General features: G+C 38.6%; 1 protein-coding gene across 1 annotated transcript in view; it reads right to left on the reverse strand.

Annotated features, from left to right (window-relative positions):
• Positions 1-8,129: 8,129 nt before the first annotated feature.
• Positions 8,130-21,077, reverse strand: part of lyst (lysosomal trafficking regulator) — a 64,820-nt gene continuing 51,872 nt past the window's right edge. The window contains exons 33-54 of the mRNA XM_028468100.1: positions 20,357-20,533; positions 20,174-20,250; positions 19,896-20,084; positions 19,467-19,612; positions 19,288-19,384; positions 18,433-18,494; positions 18,220-18,275; positions 17,997-18,149; positions 16,588-16,832; positions 15,547-15,613; positions 15,302-15,458; positions 14,859-14,999; positions 13,723-13,940; positions 13,407-13,637; positions 12,488-12,677; positions 11,730-11,866; positions 11,560-11,658; positions 10,946-11,085; positions 9,391-9,488; positions 9,139-9,295; positions 8,350-8,421; positions 8,130-8,268 (exon numbers count right to left, since the gene is read on the reverse strand). Coding sequence (XP_028323901.1) covers positions 8,130-8,268; positions 8,350-8,421; positions 9,139-9,295; positions 9,391-9,488; positions 10,946-11,085; positions 11,560-11,658; positions 11,730-11,866; positions 12,488-12,677; positions 13,407-13,637; positions 13,723-13,940; positions 14,859-14,999; positions 15,302-15,458; positions 15,547-15,613; positions 16,588-16,832; positions 17,997-18,149; positions 18,220-18,275; positions 18,433-18,494; positions 19,288-19,384; positions 19,467-19,612; positions 19,896-20,084; positions 20,174-20,250; positions 20,357-20,533 — 3,048 coding nt within the window. The remainder of the gene's footprint in view (positions 8,269-8,349; positions 8,422-9,138; positions 9,296-9,390; positions 9,489-10,945; positions 11,086-11,559; positions 11,659-11,729; positions 11,867-12,487; positions 12,678-13,406; positions 13,638-13,722; positions 13,941-14,858; positions 15,000-15,301; positions 15,459-15,546; positions 15,614-16,587; positions 16,833-17,996; positions 18,150-18,219; positions 18,276-18,432; positions 18,495-19,287; positions 19,385-19,466; positions 19,613-19,895; positions 20,085-20,173; positions 20,251-20,356; positions 20,534-21,077) is intronic.

Below are 21,077 nucleotides of genomic sequence, written 5' to 3' on the forward strand. Positions count from 1 at the left end.
ACTCAAAACAGGAAGTTGAAGCCTATTGGCTGTGTGCACTCAGCGATCATTTCCATTTATATAGGGGTCTATAGGATGAAGGCGGGACTTATATACATAAATGTATATGAATGGCCACCGGCAGTAGACCATAGTAAAAGACTAGTTAGGTATTTTTTTCGCAATTTAAAAGAATCACATAGATTTCTCAGAAACTCCGGATATCAGCTTTAAATGAGTAAAATGTGACAAACATTAGTGAAAAAGGGAAAAATGTGGCAAAAAATTGTGAAAAAGGGCCAAATGTGGAACAAAAAGAGGCAAAATGTAAAATGAAATGAAACAAGTGGTATTTATTTGGAAAAAGTTCACTTATTTGAATGAAAAATGGCCAAACAATTTGATAAAAGTATCAAAAAGAACTTGCAAAACATGGGAAAGGGGATTTTTATTTGCAAAAGGTAGCAAAAACCTAAAAAAAAGTCTCAGAACTTTTGGAAAAGGTACAAAAACTGGCTAAAGGAAATAAGTAAAAAAGGGGTTAAAAAGTTAACCCCTTTTAGGGTTTTCTGGGGGAATTATAATTGAAATTAAGACACATTGACCCACATGTTGAGCAACACTGACTTAATAACAGCGTCTCCATGGTGTCGCTGATATAGTAGTGGGCTGGTCTAGACAGAAAATGCCAGGGTGGAATTTTTGTCCCAGTCCATTCCTGTAAACAGCTGCACATTAAGCACCACTTTTATCTTTTTCTTCTGTCTAAGGGACAGCACGTGTGAGTGAGTTCTGTAGTGTGGCATGTGTAGGGGAAGGTCTGGGTCAGTAGGACGCATTCAGTAATCCATTTAACTGTGCTTTTCACAGTTAAAGCAAAAGCAGCAACTCCTAATTTTAATACAAAATAAACTATAAAATAAAAAATATATCAATATATATGTAATTTTGTATATCGCCAAAATAGAAAACTCGATATATCTTGAATCTGGATATTTTGTGCAGCCCTACATGCAAACATCTGATTGGATCATGTGTCCAAGCCACAGCCGAAGGTTTAATTTTCCTGTGTCTTCCCCTACCTAAGCCTTTTAACCACAGGACCTCTGACACGCTAATTGTTCAGGACGTAAAACACCCTTACTATTCTTTCCTGTTTACTTTATTATTAATATTATTATTGAATAGATATTTGTCGGATAACTCGTCCCTAAAATTTAGTCCGATTTCACCATCCAGGTCCAGCCTACAGAATAATGACGACACTCCTGATATCATCTGGCGTCTTAGAAAGTATAATGGTTATTGATTAATTGGCAAAATTAAATCGATTTTTTTCCCCCCACGATTAGTCATTATCAATACAGTTTACAGTACTCCGAGGGATTATACTGACTCCGGGGAATTATACTGACTCTGAGGTGTTATACCGTCCCCCGTGAGGGGAAACGTACATCCAAGGAATGTCTCACCTGCATTTTCTTCTGGAAATGCTGTTCCTCTTAGTTTAAAATGTTTTGTTTCTATCAATGACATAAGGTTGAACACTGAATCCGGAAAAGTATCTGTTCTCATTCTATTGGATCTCAGTGCTGCATTTGACACTGTAGATCATACAATTTTGTTGCACAGATTGCAAATATGGGTTGGACTAAATGGAAAAGTAATGCAATGGTTTAAGTCATACTTGGAGAAGCGAATTTATTTTGTAAGCATTGGAAACTTTGAATCTGACAGATTACCAATGTCCTGTGGGGTTCCTCAGGGCTCTGTTCTTGGACCTCTTCTGTTTAGCCTTTATATGCTTCCTTTAGGACACATTTGACAGAACTGTAAGGTTGATTATCAGAGCTACACAGATGACACAACTATATCTATCACTGAACCCAGATGACTATGGTCCCATTGAGGTGTTGTGTGACTGTTTAGAAAAAGTAAACTGCTGGATGAGTGAAAACTTCCTTCAACTAAACCATGACAAGATGGAGGTGATTGTCTTTGGTAACAAGGAAAAGAGGACTGCTGTCAGCAATTATCTTGATTCTCGATCTTTAAAAGCTAAAGACCAAGTCAAAAACCTTGGTGTTCTGATTGACTCAGATCTTACATTCAGCATCAGATCAAATCTATCACAAAAACAGCTTCTACCACCTAAAGAACATCTCCAGAGTGAAAGGTTTAATGGCTCAGAAAAATCAGGAGAAACTGGTCCATGCTTTTATCTCCAGCAGACTGGACTATTGTAATGGTCTTCTGACAGGAATCCCCCAAAAGAGCATCAAACAGCTACAGCTGGTTCAGAACGCTGCAGCTCGGGTCTGAACCAGAACAAAGAGGTCAGAGCACATTAGTCCAGTTTTAAAGTCTTTACACTGGCTCCCAGTCAGCCTCAGAATAGACTTTAAAGTTCTGCTGCTGGTGTATAAATCTGTGAATGGGTTTGGTCCAGAATACATCAGTGACATGTTAGTCAGGTATGAACCCAGCAGGTCTCTCAGATCTATGGACACAGGTCAGATATTGGAGACCAGAGCTCACAGTAAACATGGTGATGCTGCTTTTAGTTGTTATGCTGCAAAGAAGTGGAACAAACTGCCAGCAGAGCTGAAGTCAGCATCTAATGTGAACATTTTAAAATCAAAGTTAAAGCACTTTTTTTCTCTACTGCATATGATTGAGAGAGAGATTTCATGTTGTTGATGTAATTCGTTTGTTGATGATTTGAATTGATTTTACTGATGATTTTAAATGTTCTTATTGATTTTAAACAATTGAATGTTTTATTATGTAAAGCACATTGAGTTGCCTTGTGTATGAAATGCGCTATACAAATAAATTTGCCTTGCCTAATAAAATTATAATACAACAATATGAGAATATAATGATAAGAAAAGCAATAACAATAATACAGTAGTAGTAAAAATATACAATAATAATAATTGTCAAACGCACTGCATAGCCTTAAGCAATGTTGTCAATAAAAAGCTGAGCACATCTGAATGTTTTCTGGGTTCTTTTTGTTCTATTTATGTCTATCTATCCATCTATCTGTCTATCTAACATGTCTGACGTTTGCTACAAATGGAAAATTGCTTGAGAATTGAGCGATTTATGACAACTTTAAGTGTGTAAGCACATCATTCCTCTATAGATGTACTGCACTGTAAGAGCAGGTAGCACCTTTCCAAGATGGCCGCTGTAGGGGAACAAAGGGTAATTAATATTAAAAAATATTAATTATTACTTTTAATATGTTCGTTTCTAGAGGTGCCGTCAAGAATTGCGTTTTTAAGTGTCCTAGATCACTTTATTTGAATTAATTGTTACAGTTCTCTGTTTTTGTAGTGGGTTCTTGAAGTCAGAATAGAGGTTTGATAAAAGTTTAAAAGTCAATAAAAACAGCGTTTACAATATGTGCATGTTTATTTTAGAGGCTTATTAACATGATGATAAATTAGGCATTATTCACAGTTATTTTGACTCATTGGTATCACACAAAATGTACATTTTAAACAGGGATGTATGGCATATACACATTCTGAGTGTTTTAGATGTTTGTGTGAATTTGGGATGAATAGGGTTTTTCTAACGCTCTGAGGAGAAGGAGGAAGAAGGAGAAAGTAATTCAATTAATAAAACTTACCAAAATTAAAATTATGGACTATGAATCTAGAATTTTTGATTGAGATAATTTGTTAAGTTATAAACCACCTTTCTGCCAGAATTGTGTGTGCGTGCCGTTTACCCTCCTTCGAATAGGCATACGGGCCGTGGGGATACTGTCGGCCTGGATGAGTTCTGGTTCTCCTTCTCACACGGCACCAGTCCTGGACGTCGATAGTAGTAGTTTAACCAACAAGTTCTCAAATCAAAGATGCTTGAGTTCGTTTAACGGTTACTCATGGGAAGCTATAAAAATTGACTGGCTCCAAAATGGGAAAAAGCTGCTTGGCTAATTTCAAAAATGGAGATAAAACTTAAAGTTGGTCATGGTGGAGAAGTTCAATCAATTTCTCATAAATTCTGCATCACTAAACTGAAAAACTTCTGACTGTTTAAGTCAGAGGCAAAAAAAGAGGACTGGACTAGACAGAGCTCTGAGGGCCAGAGCGTAAGAGAACTGAAGAGCTTGAGTAAGAGTTGGGTAGTATTGGAACTGAGAGCGTGATAAGAGGGAGCGAGGCCTTTTATACACATGTGAAGAGGTTATCTGATTGGGTAAAACACATCTGCAGTGCAGGAGTTAGTGAGACCTGACTGGTTGGCAGAAAGAAGCGGGAGTCTTAACTTTCCTGTAAAGAAGACAAAATGGTGAGGCTATTCCCACATGTGGTTTTAAACAAAGAGTCATAAAACTAGATAGGGTGTTACCATGTTCAGTCTAAAATGGAGGATGGGTGTGTGCAGATTGTATGAACCCTTGAAAAATGACTTTCAATTGATTATCCCTTAAATGACTGATTTGAATTATTTCTAGCTTTAATAATAAAAGAGGACAAAAGCACTTTGATCAATGATCATGGAATATGAAGAATTATAAACATTTCCCTTGGAAGATGATTGCATTAGTGATTAAACATGTCAGATGGAGGTACACAATGAGTCTCTTTCCTGTACAGAAAAATGGTTAAAATCAGGGTCCTATGTCTGGAATTCATGTTGGACGGTGTTTTAAGTTGTATTGTTTATTTTTATTTCTTCCATTTCAATCTTCATGCTGAAAAAGATGTCGCTGATGTAGGGTGTCAGGTTACATCCCTGTTATCTCTGTGGAATGTTTGTTCTTTGGGGAGGATGACGGGAGTGTCAGCACAGGGGCCTGCAGGTCGTCGGTAGGGGGTCTGTAGGATGAGGGCAGGATGAAGAATGAAAAATAAGTCCCTCCTTCATAAAAGGCACATGCCAGCCCATCTGTAGTTTTCCAAATGGCATCTATAGGACTCTCAGACCATGAAAAACAAAATGCTCTGGTCTGATGAGACTAAGATTAAACTCTTTGGTGTGAATGTCAGACATTATGTTTGGAGGAAACCAGACACCACTCATCACCAGGCCAATACCATCCCTACAGTGAAGCATGGTGGTGGCAGCATAATGTTATGGGGATGTTTTTCAGCAGCAGGAACTGGCAGTCTGATTAAGATAGAGGGGAAGATGAATGCACCAAAGTACAGACATCCTGGATATAAACCTGCTCCAGAGCACTGTTAACCTCAGACTGGGGTGATGGTTCATTTTTCAGCACGACAATGACCCAAGGCACACAGCCAAGATCACAAAGAGCTTCAGGACCACTCTGTGAATGTCTTACAGTGGCCGAGTCAGAGTCCAGACTTGAATCCCATTGAACATCTCTTGAGAGATCTGAAAATGGCTGTGCACAGACATCTCCCATCCAACCTGATGGAGCTTGAGTACTACTGCAAAGAAGAATGGGCAGAACTGCCTAAAGATTGGTGCTTAGCTTGTTGTGGGATCATATTTAAAAAGACTTAATACTGTTATAGCTGCCAAAGGTGGATCAACAAAGTATTAGTCAAAGGCTGTGAACAAGTAAATATGATTTCTTAGTTTTTCATTTTACAAAAAATACAAAGTGAAGCGCTGTGAATACTTTCTGGATGCACTGTATCAAACCTAACTGCCAAATCTGGTTCACCAGAAAGTACAATCCAGCCCACATTATTTTTCTTCAAGTAAACGTAACAGAAAAAACGCAAGAGATTTGTGACCGGATTCTTTGCACATTCGTTGATTGTAAACAATATTTCATTTTAAACTTAAACACAGGATCTTTTTCATACGTCTGAGAATACATCAAGACGTATATGTGGCTCCTGGACAAAAATGAGTTTCCATTTTCCTCATGTTGGTTGGTCATGATGCTTTAATGTTACAGGGGTTCCTCAGGGCTTAGTTCTTGGACCATCTTGGTTTCTTTAGAAATGTTCCAATTAGGCAACTTCATCTAAGTCTATTAAAATGAAAAAACTAAAACACAATACATTCATTCAACCCAAAGAAAACTGTAATGATCAAACTCCTGAAATTATCTTTGTTGATCTTCCGAAAAACTCAACAAAACAATTGTGCAGAGACCTGTAATAAGTTTGTTTGTAAGTTAGTCCTGAACTCAAAGTTTGAATTTCCATCTCCATACATAAAACTCAGGGGAATATTTTTCAATCACAGATAAAATGCATATTTCTTATTAAAAATCATGATTCATCAATTTCACAAACCAAATTACATTGATAACCTAAATCACGGGAAACCTGAAACTTAAAACTGTGAATCAATAAGAATATGGATTGTAGAGAAAGATGCCTTCTCAAACAATGTTATCCATTTCCAATGATCTTCCTCCACCAATGATTATAAAAAGGTACATAAAGTAGGCTCGAACTAATAAAGCCTCTTGTTTAAGACCTAACAAGCTTGAAACTATTTCTATACAAGTGGAGGTAAGCTACATGTGTAGCTATAGCTGTCTGGCTAGCAGGGGATTTGATGCAAATTCATATGAAAGCATTCAAACGAACCTATTGTCATCCACTGTTACTAAATCTTTATACATTTTCCCACACAAAGTAATAAACTCACAGCACACAAAGGAAAGGTAATTCTTGAAATATTTATATTATACCTATAACATAGTTTGTCCATACATACACAAATGCACATATATACATTCAAAACTTAACCTATGATACCAAATCAGGCAAAAAAAAAAAAAAAAAATAGGTCAGTGATCTTAAATGATGCATAGCTCAAGGTATTGACCAACCAAAAAAAAAAAGAAAAATACTCTCACTCAGTCTTTCTACCCCATCTTTCTCTCTGATAATTATCTCTAATTAAAAACACTACACACAAACTCACATTTGGATGTTTAAGAACAGAAAAAGGTTGTGGTTTATCGAGGAGGAAATGTATGTACATAACTTAATAAGTAATGGTGGCACACAGTAAAGAGTAACATGTGGTGTACTGATGGTTTCAGGTGGAAAACACAAACATAGCAAACGATACAATAGGGAATGGTTTTAAAAACAGGAATATTCCCTTTCTCCTTTACATATCAAACACTGTAAGACATCACAGTTCCTCATAGAAAATGCACTGCAAACCACCTTCAAAGACATCTACTTCCATCCCTACAGTTTATGCCTGTCTGATATTGCTTTAAGGGTTAAATGAAAGCTCAGTTTGGTCTACATTTGAATAAAACTACAACTCATTGATGACCAAGGCAGGAAGTGGATTCTTAGGCAGGTTGACTGACGCGTGTAGTGTGTTAAGACTGGAATCAGCTTTAAACCTAATCAGTGATGAAAAAAATAAATTAAAAAAAAGCAACCTCTCGTATCATCTAATCCCCAAAGAAACACCTACTACTGAGCACGTGCAGAACATCAGTGAGGAGGATCCACCTGCAGGCACACAATGCTGTTTGTTCACAATCATCTCTGAAGTCATGAAAGTCATGGTAGTAAAGTTAGGAGGCATAAAGGTTAATAAGCAAACAACATGAAACAAAAAAGATAAACAGATCAATAAATATGAGCATTGCAGACATTTACATCCTTCAAGGGGGAGCTTAAAAAGAAGGCGTCCAATGACGCGTCCACATTCACACAGTCAAGGTCAGCCTCATTCTAGCATGAATATAGTAGAGGAGAATAACAAGCAACCTAAGGACCACCGGAGCCAATCATCTCCCTGCTGCCCTCCCTCACCCTCCCGCAGCACACACTCTGGGCGTGGTGGGGGTGGTGGGGAGGCATTTAAACATGTTTATTCTGGTTTTTGGCCAGATCATAGCAGCTTTTCCTGAAATTGTTTAAATAAATGGGAAAAACAACAAAAACAGAACGAAGATCGCCAAAGAACTTAAAGAAATGGAAACAGTCTGAAAAATACATTTTCTATAAAGTGTCTGTTGCAGCTTTGGGTCAAACGTTGACCTGTTCCTTCAACATTTCTCATTGCAATTTCTTTAATAAATATATATTGATATACATATAATACTATGTTCAGAATTGTTTCATGGAGTTTACTAGCTGGGATGCTTTGATTTAAGAGTCAGGGAGGGGCATGCAGAGATTTGTTTCTCCCCGTTAGTGCAGACGAGAACAGGGGGGTGTCCATTAGCCTGCTGCGTAGCTGCTCAGAAATGAGTAGAACATGGGTAGCTTCATGCGTTGCTGGTCCCGTCGACACCAGGCCATCACCGTGCCCTCGCTGTTGGCTGTGTACAGGTGGTGACCGTCACACGAGTATGTCAGGCTGGAAACAACAGCAGAACCCAACCACAGTCAGAGATGCACCATCACACTGACAGCTGTGAAGTCATGGAAATGGAAATACCTGATGATGGGTTTATTGGACTTTGGAAAAGTGATCTCTCTCACAGGCTTTAAATCCCAGGTGCTCCACAGCCTGAAAACATTCCCAAATACATCAGTGTCAGATACTCATTGGCCCTCATTTATCGTTCAGATCTGAGCGTACGACGTGCGTTCAACCAAATTCACGCAAGCTCCGTTATTTATCAATTCTGATGAGAGCGTATGCTACGATCTGATCTCACACAAATCTGGGAGTGTGGATTTGTGGTGCAGAACAGAAACATCTGACTGAGACTGAAAATAAAATAACAAGCCTCAGCTGTTATTTAAGCATAATATTGAGGCTGATATAAACTTCATATCCACGTGGATCTCGGTTTTAAAGTTTTTCAGAGTGCACACAGGGGGGCAGACGTCACCTGCTTAGTAGCTGATCCTCTTCCACAGAGTGTTCAAATGCACTTCTTTAATTCCAGTTTTAACACGTTAATTTTGCTCCACCTCACATGTGAGGATGCCGATTTTCAATCTGGGGAAGCTTCTTCTGTTGTTTGACCTCAGTGGGCGGGGCCTCCGAAACAGTAGGGCGTAACAAGTTACTGACGATCAAATTTAGCCCCCATACTTATCAACACCCAATCATTTGTATGCTGGGATTGGTCAGATACGAATGTTTCATGAATCACACGTTGGTCTTTTCATACGACCAAATGTGCATTCAGATTTGCACCAATTTCCACGGAAGGTTGATAAATTAGGGCCTTTCAGTGTTTAAAAGGAACTACACTTTGTGAAAACTCCTGTTCACCTCACGACCCCGTTCTCCAGACCGCCGGCGATCACGTTGACGGACACGCCCTCTGGTTGATTGGAGAACGCCACAGAGCAGATAATCTCCCTGCAATGGACGTGACCAACCAGGTCGCCGTTCACCGTCCACAGGCGAAGGTCGCTGCCTCCACCCTCTGCACACAACAACACACACAAACCAACCGTCACCAAACTCACCTCACTAAAGCAAGGAGACTGGGTGGAATTATAAATGGAGGCAGAGCTTCACCTGAGTCACAAACTGTAGCGATGTCGCCAGTGGTTTCGCTGGCAGACACGGCGGTCACTGGGCTTTTGTGGCCTGTGAGGCTTTGAACGTAACAGAGTCTGAGGAGGAGAAAAGGCTGCGGCTCAGAGGACAGATACTGCTGAGTCAGCACTATACAAGTTTCACTCAGGCACAAAACCATAAGTCAATTTTATGAGATCCAAACTGAAATATATGACTGTGTTATGATGGCAGCAGGGGTAAGATTAACACACAGCAAATTCACACTTCAGAGTTTATACTTGGTTTTCAATCATAAACCTCATCATATTGTTGGTCAAATAATTATTAATTTCAAATGATTACTTCTGCATTAATATTCAGATCTTTTTAATTAATTCATCCATCATTATGAAAGCCTGGCATAGAAATATGCTGATGTCAACTGAGGTAATTGGTAATTATGATGACCAATCCCAGTGAGAGGAAATCTTAATCAGTGTATTCAACCTTTTGTGTCCCATGTAATCCTTATTTTTTTGTCAGATTCTGCTGTTTTCTTCTGAATTTTTGCTCTTGACGTTCATTACTTTGTCTTGATTGTTTTTTTTTTGTTTGCTTGTTCTTCAGTTCAGTTTACGTTTAATTGTAATATTGGGAGCCCTCTTCTTCAAGGTTTTTGGGGGTTTTCCCTGACATGCCTGTAAGTGTATTGCTTTCTGTTAATGTCAGTCCGTTGTTGTTATTGTTATGTTACGCTGTATTTCAAACTGTGCCAAATAAAAAAATAAATAAAAAAAGAGGACGTGAGTAGCCCTGAGTGTATGTTATGCATCGTTTATTTGTGTTGCCAGGTTCAACTGAACCCTTTCCTGTGTCTGGTGGTCCAACATTAATCTTGGATTTAAGTATTTTATTCTCCATCCATTTCTGAAGTTTTGAAATTTTGAACCACAATTTATTATTGGTGGATGACTAAAAAGTCTGTGTGCATGTCAAAACTATATAAAGTTAGGAATTAAATTGACAAACGTTTCCATGTACCCACTGAAATGTGTGGGGTCACCAGGAATTTAAATGGGATCGCATGGAATGTCTAGTAATTGAAAAAAATAAAATAAATATTAAAGATTAATTTCAAAATATTATACATATATAAAAAATAAACATACAACACAAATATTTAAACAAATGTATTCTATATTTTCACATTATCAAATATAATTCTAGTTCAAATAAAACACATTATAAAGAAAAGAAGAAAGAGAAAAAGGAAAAAAAAGAAGAAATATAACAATAAATAAATAAAACAGTATAAAAATATCTGAGCCAGTGTATCTCATCACTTTGCATGTTAATCCAGGGTACTCTATATTGACAAACCTGATCATAAACTAATTCTAGAAAAAAAAAATCTTGGGATTGCCAGAAATTCCTGATATCAAAATGGGGTCACGATCCAAAAAGGTTTGGAACCACTAACCTAAACAGAAAGATCTGAGCCACATTCTGCTTTACATTTTCAGTAAACACAGTATCTACATAGTGTATGTCACAGTCACACTGAGGCACTGACCTGTTGAGGTCCCACAGGATACAGGTGCCATCGTTGCTGACGCTGATGAGGATGCTGTAGGGTTTGCACACAAACAGGCTGGTGACCTCTCCTGTGTGTCCGTAAAGGTGGACCTGAGCCTCCACCTCCATCTCTGACGGCTGTGGAAACACATTTTTATCAAACGCATCGCATCACACCCACAGAGGGCGGACTCACCCAAACGTGCCCATATGTCACCTCAGTATTTGTGACTATATTAATATGGGTCTGGTGTCCTAAGTCTAAAAGTAGATGTAAAAGTGTCCTTGATCACTGTCTGAACAGACTTTTAAATGAGTGTAAATGAGTTGCTATGCAGACAGAGGAACAGGAAACGTCTGCCTGAGGTGTTGGGGACTAATGAAAGTCTGAAAGCCTCTCTGATGACTGAACTCCCAGACCCTTAATCCCACTTATAGACTCGCTGGAAATGTGTTTCAAGGGCGACTGTGATGTGACTAATGAAGCCGAGCGCTTGTGCACAGTGAGGAGGAGGAGGAGGAGGAGGATTGGGGTAATGGATGACGGGTGGGCGAATTGGGTGCTCGTGTGGAGGCGGGAGGTTAGAATGGGATGTCACCATGGAAACCCACCGTGGTGCTGGTGAAGCGGTTGCTGTAGGCGGTGATGACTCCACACTTGCTGCCCGTAAATAGCTGGCAGCCATCAGGCACCCAGGCACAGCTGGTCACCTGCAGGACGGAGAAAGCTGATTGGCTGATTCCAACGGCAGGGATTGGCTGCTGATAAGGGTCTGTTTTACCTGGTGAAGTTGTGAACACTGAATGAAGTTTATGGGTGGTTCACTTTGCTGGCTCTTTAACCTCAGAATGTTGTCGGCGTAGCCCCAACTCAAGATGGCCGACCACTGGATGTCGGTGCTGTGCATGCTCCTCACGCCTACACAACACATCATATTAACTCATACATCCTTCGTACATACTTTTTATTGCCATTACAAATAAAATTTAAGACCAACGTCACAGTAAACACGACTGGGGGAAGAAAAAATGCCACATCAATTACATAGGGTTAGGGTAAAACTAGTGCAGAAGTGCAACTGGCAGCCCCCAAAGAAAGCACACAAAAATACACAAAATGACAGTAAAAACAGATTAAAATAATCAAAATCACGCAAGATGACTACAAAAATAGCCAGAAATCTATAAAACAACAAAAATACAAAAAAATAAAAATCCATTAAAAAATGTTTTGTTAAATTTACATTTCCCCATGTTGTTGAAAGTTGCCACAAGCATTTGCACAGAGTCCCTCTGCAACTACATCACTGTTTTGTAGTTGGTTCCACTGTTGTGACTACGGTAACGTATACATTTAAAAACAAATGTTACTATTTAACTTGAAATGTGAGACTAATTACAATCATAAAATCATACTTCAATGATGATTATGGCCTTATTTTTAGATTCACTAATTTAATGCCTTTTAAGACTTTTTAAGGTTCTGTGAGAACCCTGTTCAGATGTGCACTGATAAGTGGATAAATCCTGAGTTTCCTACCCTGCTCTTTGCTGTAAATCATCATGAGGCAGAACTTCCACGACAGTCCGCAGATCGCTCGCGTGGGCAGAGCCAGCAGGGATCCGAACCTCTCCCCATGTGGTTGACTGAAACACACCACGGGGTCTGGAGCAGAGGGTGAGCCCACGTACTCTCCCCACTTCAGACCTTTAATCCAAGGCAGAGGGCTCTGCAGGAGGGGGAAGAGACATTACTAGAAGAAGATTCCATCATTTCATTGGAGATGGTTTCCTGTTCTGACAGCGGAATCTCCAGCAGGGTTAGGGTTAATTACATTTCTCAATTACAATTACTTCTTCAATTATCCATGTTCAATTACAACACAATTATGATTACGCTGACATGCATCCTTTCCAATTACAATTAAAATTAAAATTGTTATTTTTCCCTTGAAAGTCAATTTACCAATTATTATTTCTGAGCCTGAAATAAAAAAGCCCATAAAACGTAACCTTCCTCTTGTGTTAGCATCTCTTATGATAACAGGTCAGCTGTAAAATATTATCTAATTTGTTTTTCATCTCTTGGTTATCTTGTTATACATTCTTATCCGTGAAAATATTGGTAATAATAGTTTTTGATTATGGCGTCTGAGCCTTTTTTTTTTCAGTATAGCCCTCGATATTAATTTTTTTTAAATGGTAAAATGATGCTTAAGAGAACTGACGGGTAGTGTGAAAAGTTTATATGAAACATGTTTTAATAATTGTGAACTACGTATGTGTAAGACAAAACTGTAACATGGTTCCCCAGGTTTTACGTTTAATTTAATTGTAAATTACAGTTATTATAGAATTTCTATGAGAATTACAAAAATAAATGATCTGAACTCAACAGCAACAGATTCTTCCAATTCCAATCATTATTGACCCCAACCCTGATCTGGAGAGTAGATTACCGGGCAGATGATTTCCTTGGTCTGCTCTCTGTTTTCTCTGAATGCTAGCTGCACCAGGAGGCCCATGGCTGCCGGTAGCTCCCCCTCCATCATGAGCTTGGGACCCGCCTTGCTGACGTGGGAGGTGTTGAAGAGCTGCCGCGGCGTCTGCCCGTACGTCTTTATCATCGTCTCAAGGGCTCGTCGCTGAACGGGGTCTTCCACTGCTGAAACGTCCATGCCAAAGTATGTCTGTAGGAAGCAATGTCAAACTACTTTAAGAAACACAGAATATTATTCTATTAGCTGTATTGTGCAGATGTTCAGCAGCTCGTACAGCTGGGTGGAAGACGTTGATGGCGTGCACAGCAGCTTTGCCTTTCTGCTTGAGTCCGAACACCAGGTCAATCCACTGACACAGAGTCTGGGAGACCTGGTCCGACTCCAGCGCCTGTCGGTGGATCAGTATGAACAGACGGGGGTCGTTTCGAGCCCAAGGAGGTAAATTCACATGATTCACTCTCTCCCCGTTCTGACGCACTCCAAAATCAAAACCTGTACAAGCGGAGACATTAAGGTTAGAACTATTTCTGTATGTGAATGCAGACAGGGAATGTTTGCTCCATGGCTACTGGGATTTAAACTTGAGTACATCACAACATCAATTTAACATATGCTATAGATGCTTTGGAATAGTTTACCTCCCCAAATAAGATCCATATCCTCCTACTCACTCTTTAAAAAACATCTTATCCATTTATAAGTCCTCCTATATTACACCTAATCCATGTGTAATATGTTTGTTTGTATTTGCATGTGTATGTGGATGTACGTATGTATGTATATATGTAAGAGCTGAACGATTATGGCCAAAATGATAATCACAATTATTTTGACCAATATTGTATATATTATAATCACAAATATCATGTTGGGAAAATAAATCACTTTTATTTATTGCACTACTTTTAAACAAACAATATTTGTACAGTTTACAGCTTTAAATAAGAATTATACTTAAATACATTATTACAGAGTGCAGACAACGTATTTTAAATGTAAATCTTGCCGACGATCAGATCAATTTAATCGTGGCAACCAAAATCGTGATCACAATTAAAATTTGATTAATTGTGCAGCCTATATGTATATACATTTTAAGTTTGTCTTTCTTTTTTGATTTTCAAATAATATTTTTACTCAATATTTTCATTTGTGTTTTGGTATTGATTTTTGTGTACTTTGTTTACATAATATTTTTCCTCCTATATCAAATGAATTGGGCATGAATTATAAGTGTTTATTTGTTAGCCCTTATTCTAAAGTGTTTGTGTGCATTGAAAGGGGTACAGCTCTTAAACAAGCCCTTTGGGTTTCATTTCCTCCTTGCACCTTTAATGTTGTTTTTTCTTTAATGTGTGCTAAATAAATAGATGAAAAACAAAACGGGTAGAAGACAGAAATTATATTAACCTTCTCTGTTAACCAGGAACTCTGGAAGGTAGAAAAACTCTGGGATGAGCTCCTTCACATCCGTCATGGACTCGTAGGAGGACAGACGCCATGTGGTGTTCATGGAGTGAAAGGTCCGGTCCGGGATATCAAAGCTCTGGTCTGATTAGAGCAAAACACAATAATCTAATTAAACATCTGACACACTGATTGAAACCATTGCCTTTCATGCCCTTAAACAGCACGTCTGCTGAATCCATTTAAAATGACATAAAACGATCTGTGCGGAGATCAGAGGAGACAGGAACTTGATTACGAACAGAAAAAGGGAAGGGTGTGTGTGCTTGTCTGTTTGTGATCAGTGTGGAGCGGGACGATTAGATGTGAAAACAGAATAACATGAAGTTCAATCCCACTGCAGCATTTTGAATGATGATGACGCTTTGTGTGTGTGTGTGGCTCACCCTGGTAGGCGAGGAACATCTTTGTGAAAGGAGGCATTCTAACCAGGAAGTGCAGCACAGTGCCGCTGTTAGAGTAGTGTGAGCCGTAGTGATAGGGCTGAACCGGAGGCATGGGGTCGTCCTCACGAATGCCCTTCTTGTACTCGTCCTCCAGATACTGCGGGAGAAATACAATCAGGAGGACAATTCTTCTTTAGAAGAGCATCAAAAAGAAGCTAAAAGGCTAAAAAGTGAGTAGAATATACCCTGTAATTGTCCACATAGCGATCTTCCTTCTCTTTTGACTGGACTGCGATGGGTTTGCTTAAATTCCTGCAAAACAAAGTGAAAAACAGCAGCGTGCAGAAATGCATGAGAAAAACACATGAAATCATATTTTCTGGTGATTATTGTTGAAGTTTAATGAGTAGAAAAAAGCTTTTAGTGAAAATGAGGACTTGGTTATGTTTACAGGGTTATGGTCAATTATAATTGATAATTAATTACAGTTATGACGTAATTACAATTGTAATAGTCATTTTAAAAATCTGTTGTTTTTGCAATCATAATTGAATTGTAATTGCGTTCAGATAACTGACTTTGTAATTGACACGGAAATTAAACTAAAAATACAAACTGTCAATTACAGTTTCAACTTTTCCCACGACCTCTCAGTTTTCTTCAGCATAATTTTACCATTAAAAAAATAACAAATAAATCAAGAGGTAAACTGACAGAAAAAAGGCTCAGACACCCACACCAAAAATATGATTACCAATATTACCAAGGTAACCAACAAAATGAAAAATAAATTAGATGACAGATAATATTTTTTAGTGTATTTTACAGCTGATTAAAGACATGGGTCAAAACTGACCCGTTCATCATTAAAGAGGCTAACAGAAAGCTTTTTATGGGCTTATTTATTTAACGCTCAGTAATTATGATTATTAAAATTGATTTTAGTAATTGAGAATGTAATTGTAATCGACTTACAGGGGGAAAATTATCATTTCAATTGGAATAAATGCTGGTCACCGTAATAATAATTGAGTTGTAATTGAACATGAATAATTGAAAGTGTAATTGAAAAATGTAATTGACCCCAACCCTGGTTATGTAAATAGCATACAGTTTTACATTGTATAAAACTGTATATGTATATATGTATGCAGTGTAAAAGTATGCAAAAATTAATCAAGTTAACTGTTAATACAAAAAAACGACACAAAGCTATAAACTAGACATATAGCACTGAATCACGTCACTTTAAACACATTACAAAAAAGCTGCAGTGAGGTGCAAACCTGTAGATATTTTGGTCCTGCAGGTCGAGCGTCTCACTGATGTAATCGCGTAGGATGAACGGGAACACGGGGTACTGCATGAGGTCGTTGAAGGAGCGGCCGGCGTGCTTGTTGAGGTGCGTGAGGTACTCGAAGTTAGAGATCTGCCCTGAGCCCCACAGCTGTGTGAGCGCCGTGATGTTTCCGTGCTCCAGCAGGTTCGGAAGGTCAGAGGTCAGGATGTTGTGGTAGACGTCGTCTCTGAACTGAAGGAGAAATATGACATCAGTGTTTCTTAACATACAAGTATGTCACGCAGGCAAAAATGCTTTATTCACAATTAAACAGGGACAATGCAATTAAACATAGATACAAAATAAGTTTGCAGCTGATGTGACGCACATAGGAGTATATAACGCTAGTGCTAGTTTTCAACTCCTGTCCCTGGTTGGAGCGTTTCTACACTACAGTGAAATACAGTCAAAACTATTTTAGAATTGTTAGAAACAGCTATTTTAAAAATGGGCACATTTTTGTGTTTCCTTCAGCCAAGACTAAAGCCCGAAGGTGAATGTTTTAAAATCTGATATCTTGAGTTCAGTGGTTAATGGATTCCACAGCTTAGCACTTTTGTAGATGAAGCCAATCTGACCAAATGTACAAATTATGTACATGTACAAATGATATGTAAAGTATGTAAGGCACTAATAATATTAAAGCAATATGCAACAGCCCATGTAGGATCTTCATTTAGATTTCTTTACATTTCTGACAAATTTTGTTTTAATTTGGGGAAAATTTGGTGGAATAGTTTGAGGAAAATTGCAGGAGTTCAAAAATAAAAATGGAGTTCTTTCAGCAATTTGAGACTAAAAATTACTTCCCATGCTTATATCACACAATGACCTGCACATATTGTGGAGTTTCATTGTGAGGGGCAAAAATTTTCACAACTAAATGAGTTGGTAATCTACACAATGATTTAAAGATTCTCTGCCATTGTAGCTTTCCTCTGCAGGCCAAATTGGATGAGTCAAAGGGCCGTATTTGGCCTCCGGGCCTTGAGTTGGACACATTGATTTAAAGGTATTCTCTCTAGCAGAGCAATTTGGTGCATATAATAAATATAACAAGTGTTATCGAATGTGTGCATAAACATATTCTTCGTAAAGGGCATTGAAGCTAGTTTCAGACCGGAGGCTTATTAAAATTCAAACTAAACACAGAGTGGATTTTACGCTCGTCACCCTGGAGGTTTTCCTGTAAAGCAAAAAGCCCTTCAGGTCTGTGTCTAAATGCTTGGAGACAGCTTAAATAAACAGACCAGAGCACCTGCACTGCATCATTCATGAGCGCACAGTTCGTTTGTGCACATCTACTCCTGCACAGACGAGTTGGCCAATTCCATGTGACTGGTGTTTTGGCCTCACCTTGGTAGTGTCAAACGCTAAGAGCAAGGTCCTGCCATTGGTGAGGAATATCTCCACAGCGTTGTCTCTCAGCTGCCACCACCTCTTGTGAACCTCTTTGATTTCCTCGTAGGTCCAAGAGAAAGAAGGGGCCTCGGTCTCACCGTGAAGACTCTGTTCAAACACATTCGGTGGTTCAGGCGTGCGCACACAGACTGAGCCTGAGCAGTGTTTTAGTTTCTACCTGGTTGTCATGAGCGTCAGCAGCGTTGTCCTCCACAAAGTACATCCCAGATTTTCCTGTGAGAATTGCACATCTTAATTGAGATTTGATGTACGAAGCACAAGGTAAACAAACCACCCATGAGTGAATAAACTGCAAACACTCGCGTGTGAGAAAGCAAAGCAATGCAACAGACACGGTAAGTGCTTTAGTGAAGTTCCAACAGCGTCTCACCCAGAAGGAGCTCCCCTGCTGTCTCTCTGGATGGAGCAACGCTAATACACCGTCTAGTAAATCTGAAGAGAAAATTACCTTTTTTTAATGTAGTGACACACGCTCTGAGTCAGTTACATTTTTCAATTACAATTACATCTTCAATTACAACTCAATTACAGTGACTGGCATTTTTTCCAATTACAATACAAATTGCAGTTGTTATTTCCCCTCTGAAAGTTAAATACAATTACGTTCTCAATCACTTAAGTTCAAGTACAATGAATTACTTTAATTACTTTAATAAATAAGCCCATAAAACGTAACCTTCCTCTTGTGTTAGCATCTCTTATGTTTTGACCCATGTCTTAAATCAGCTGTAAAATACACTGAAAATATTGTCTATCATGCAATTTGTTCTTTATCTCTTGGTTACATTGTTAGGCTTCCTTAACCATGAACATATAATTATAATTTTGGTGTGAGCGTCTGAGCCTTTTTTCCGTCACTATACCCTTCGATTAATTTTTTTTTTCTTAAATGGTAAAATGATCCACAAGATTTTATGGAACGTTAACTACATATGTGTAAGCCATAGAACTGTAACTGTAACATGGTACCCCGGTTTTGCATTTAATTAATTTGAAATTGACAGTTTTTGTACAATTTTCATTTACAATTACATTTACAAAGTCAATTATCTGACCTAAATTATCATACATTTCAATAATGATTACAAAAGCAACAGAGTATTTCATTTACAATTATAATTACATTATAATTGTATTTAATTACCAATTGTGTGATGACAATTACAATCAAACCCAACCATACTCTGACTACAGTGGAGGCACAAAAATGTGGGCGGAGTCTCACCTGATGGATTCACTCGTGGCTTTGTCTTTGACGGTAGAGGAGAAGGAGGAGTGGGTCTTATCTTCAAACAGGAACGATAGCGGTGGCTGCGCTGCATCTAGACAACACATTCATTTCAGAAAAATGGACACAAAACTCCACTGAAAGTTACAGTATCTGAAACTAACCCGTTTACTCACCGTCAGCCTTGCGTCTGTCTTTGAGCAGGTATTTGTTGGGGATAGTAAGATAGCATCTCTGTAGCCGCCGGCGTTCTCTGTTGGGCCCCTCAGTGGGGTCCAGCTGCCAGGATGTGGGGTAGGACAGCTGGTCGTACCAGACGGCACTGAAACAAAACAGAACCACAAAAACACTTCATCCTGTTATCACCATTAAGGAAACTAAAAAACCACCGTGAAAACCTGTTCTACTCTATATTGTCACATAGTGATTCTGTCTACCTAGTTTGTGTTTAATGTGTTTATCATGCCCACAAAATTACTTTTGAAAAGAACTAAAAAAAAAAATAGTATTTTACAACAGAAAAACTACTGAAAACAAATAGATTAAAACAATTGTAACTCAAATGTCCTGCAGTGGTTGCATGTATGATAAACTCCCACACGCACCGGTCGTGTGTGAGCTGCTGAACCAGCTCTTGCCAGTGGCGGCTGGCGCTGAGGTCCGTTTTGTAGAGGCCCCTGATGTGCTGGATGACTTTCTTCCTCTCCATGCCTTGTCCCAGAGACACGTTTTGCGTTATATCAGCTGCAATCTTTGAAATATCCTTGGACTTTCCATCCAGCCTTTGCATGAGACTGCAGGGGAACACAATAGAGCAGAGAAAACGTAATGTCTGAGTAACAGCTACATGTTCTCATAGATGATGAAAAAATGCTCCACTCACTTCCTCTGAGTGTTGCTCATTTTCTTTTCCCATGCCACTTTACTCGTCTTCTCCTCAGCTTCAAACTTGCCTTTTTCCTATGTTCAAAGCAAGAGTTTATTGTGATCAAAAGTGATACTTAAATATTACACTTGAAATGAAGGCTTGGTCGCAGTCTTGGTTATTTGTGGTAGTTTTCTTTACCTCTTTGACGGCTTTAAGTAACTCTTGTTTGTGCGGAGCGTTAGGTGGGATGCAGCGATGGCCGCAAAGCTTGAGTGAGGTCATGAATATTCCGATGGTGCTCTGTTCATCTTTGGTGAGGTTGTCTTTGTGATCGTGCAGCATCTCGTACAGGTAGAGGGACAATTTTGGCCCATGCTGGGTGAGAACAAGGAGACAAAGCTCAAAGAAGGATGTTTCAACTGATGAAAAAAATGGACTGCCTGCAGGGTTGGGCTCCATTATAATTGTAACAGCTTAATTGATAATTAATTACAATTATGACATAATTAGAATTGGAATATAATCTGCTGGCGCTGTAATCATAATTGAATTGTAATTGAATTCAGATAATTGACTTTGTAGTTATAATTGGCATAGAAATTCTATTAAAAAATGTCAATTACAATTTAATTAAATGTAAAACTGGGCAACCATGTTACTGTTCTATAACTTACACATACATAGTTAATTATTAAAATATGTTTCATATCAATTTTCCCACTACTTGACAGTTCGCTTGAGGATCATTTTACAATTAAAAAAAGAATAAAATCTAGGGGTATATTGACAAAAATAAGGCTGGACACCCACACCAAAAACATTAATACCAATATTTTCATTGATTAGGAAGCCTTTCAAGGTAACCAAGAGATGAAGAACAAATTAGATGATAGACAATGTTTTTTGTGCTTTTTACAGA

This window comes from Gouania willdenowi, chromosome 15 (assembly GCF_900634775.1).
Source record: "Gouania willdenowi chromosome 15, fGouWil2.1, whole genome shotgun sequence".
Classification (NCBI taxonomy): Eukaryota; Metazoa; Chordata; class Actinopteri; order Blenniiformes; family Gobiesocidae; genus Gouania; species Gouania willdenowi.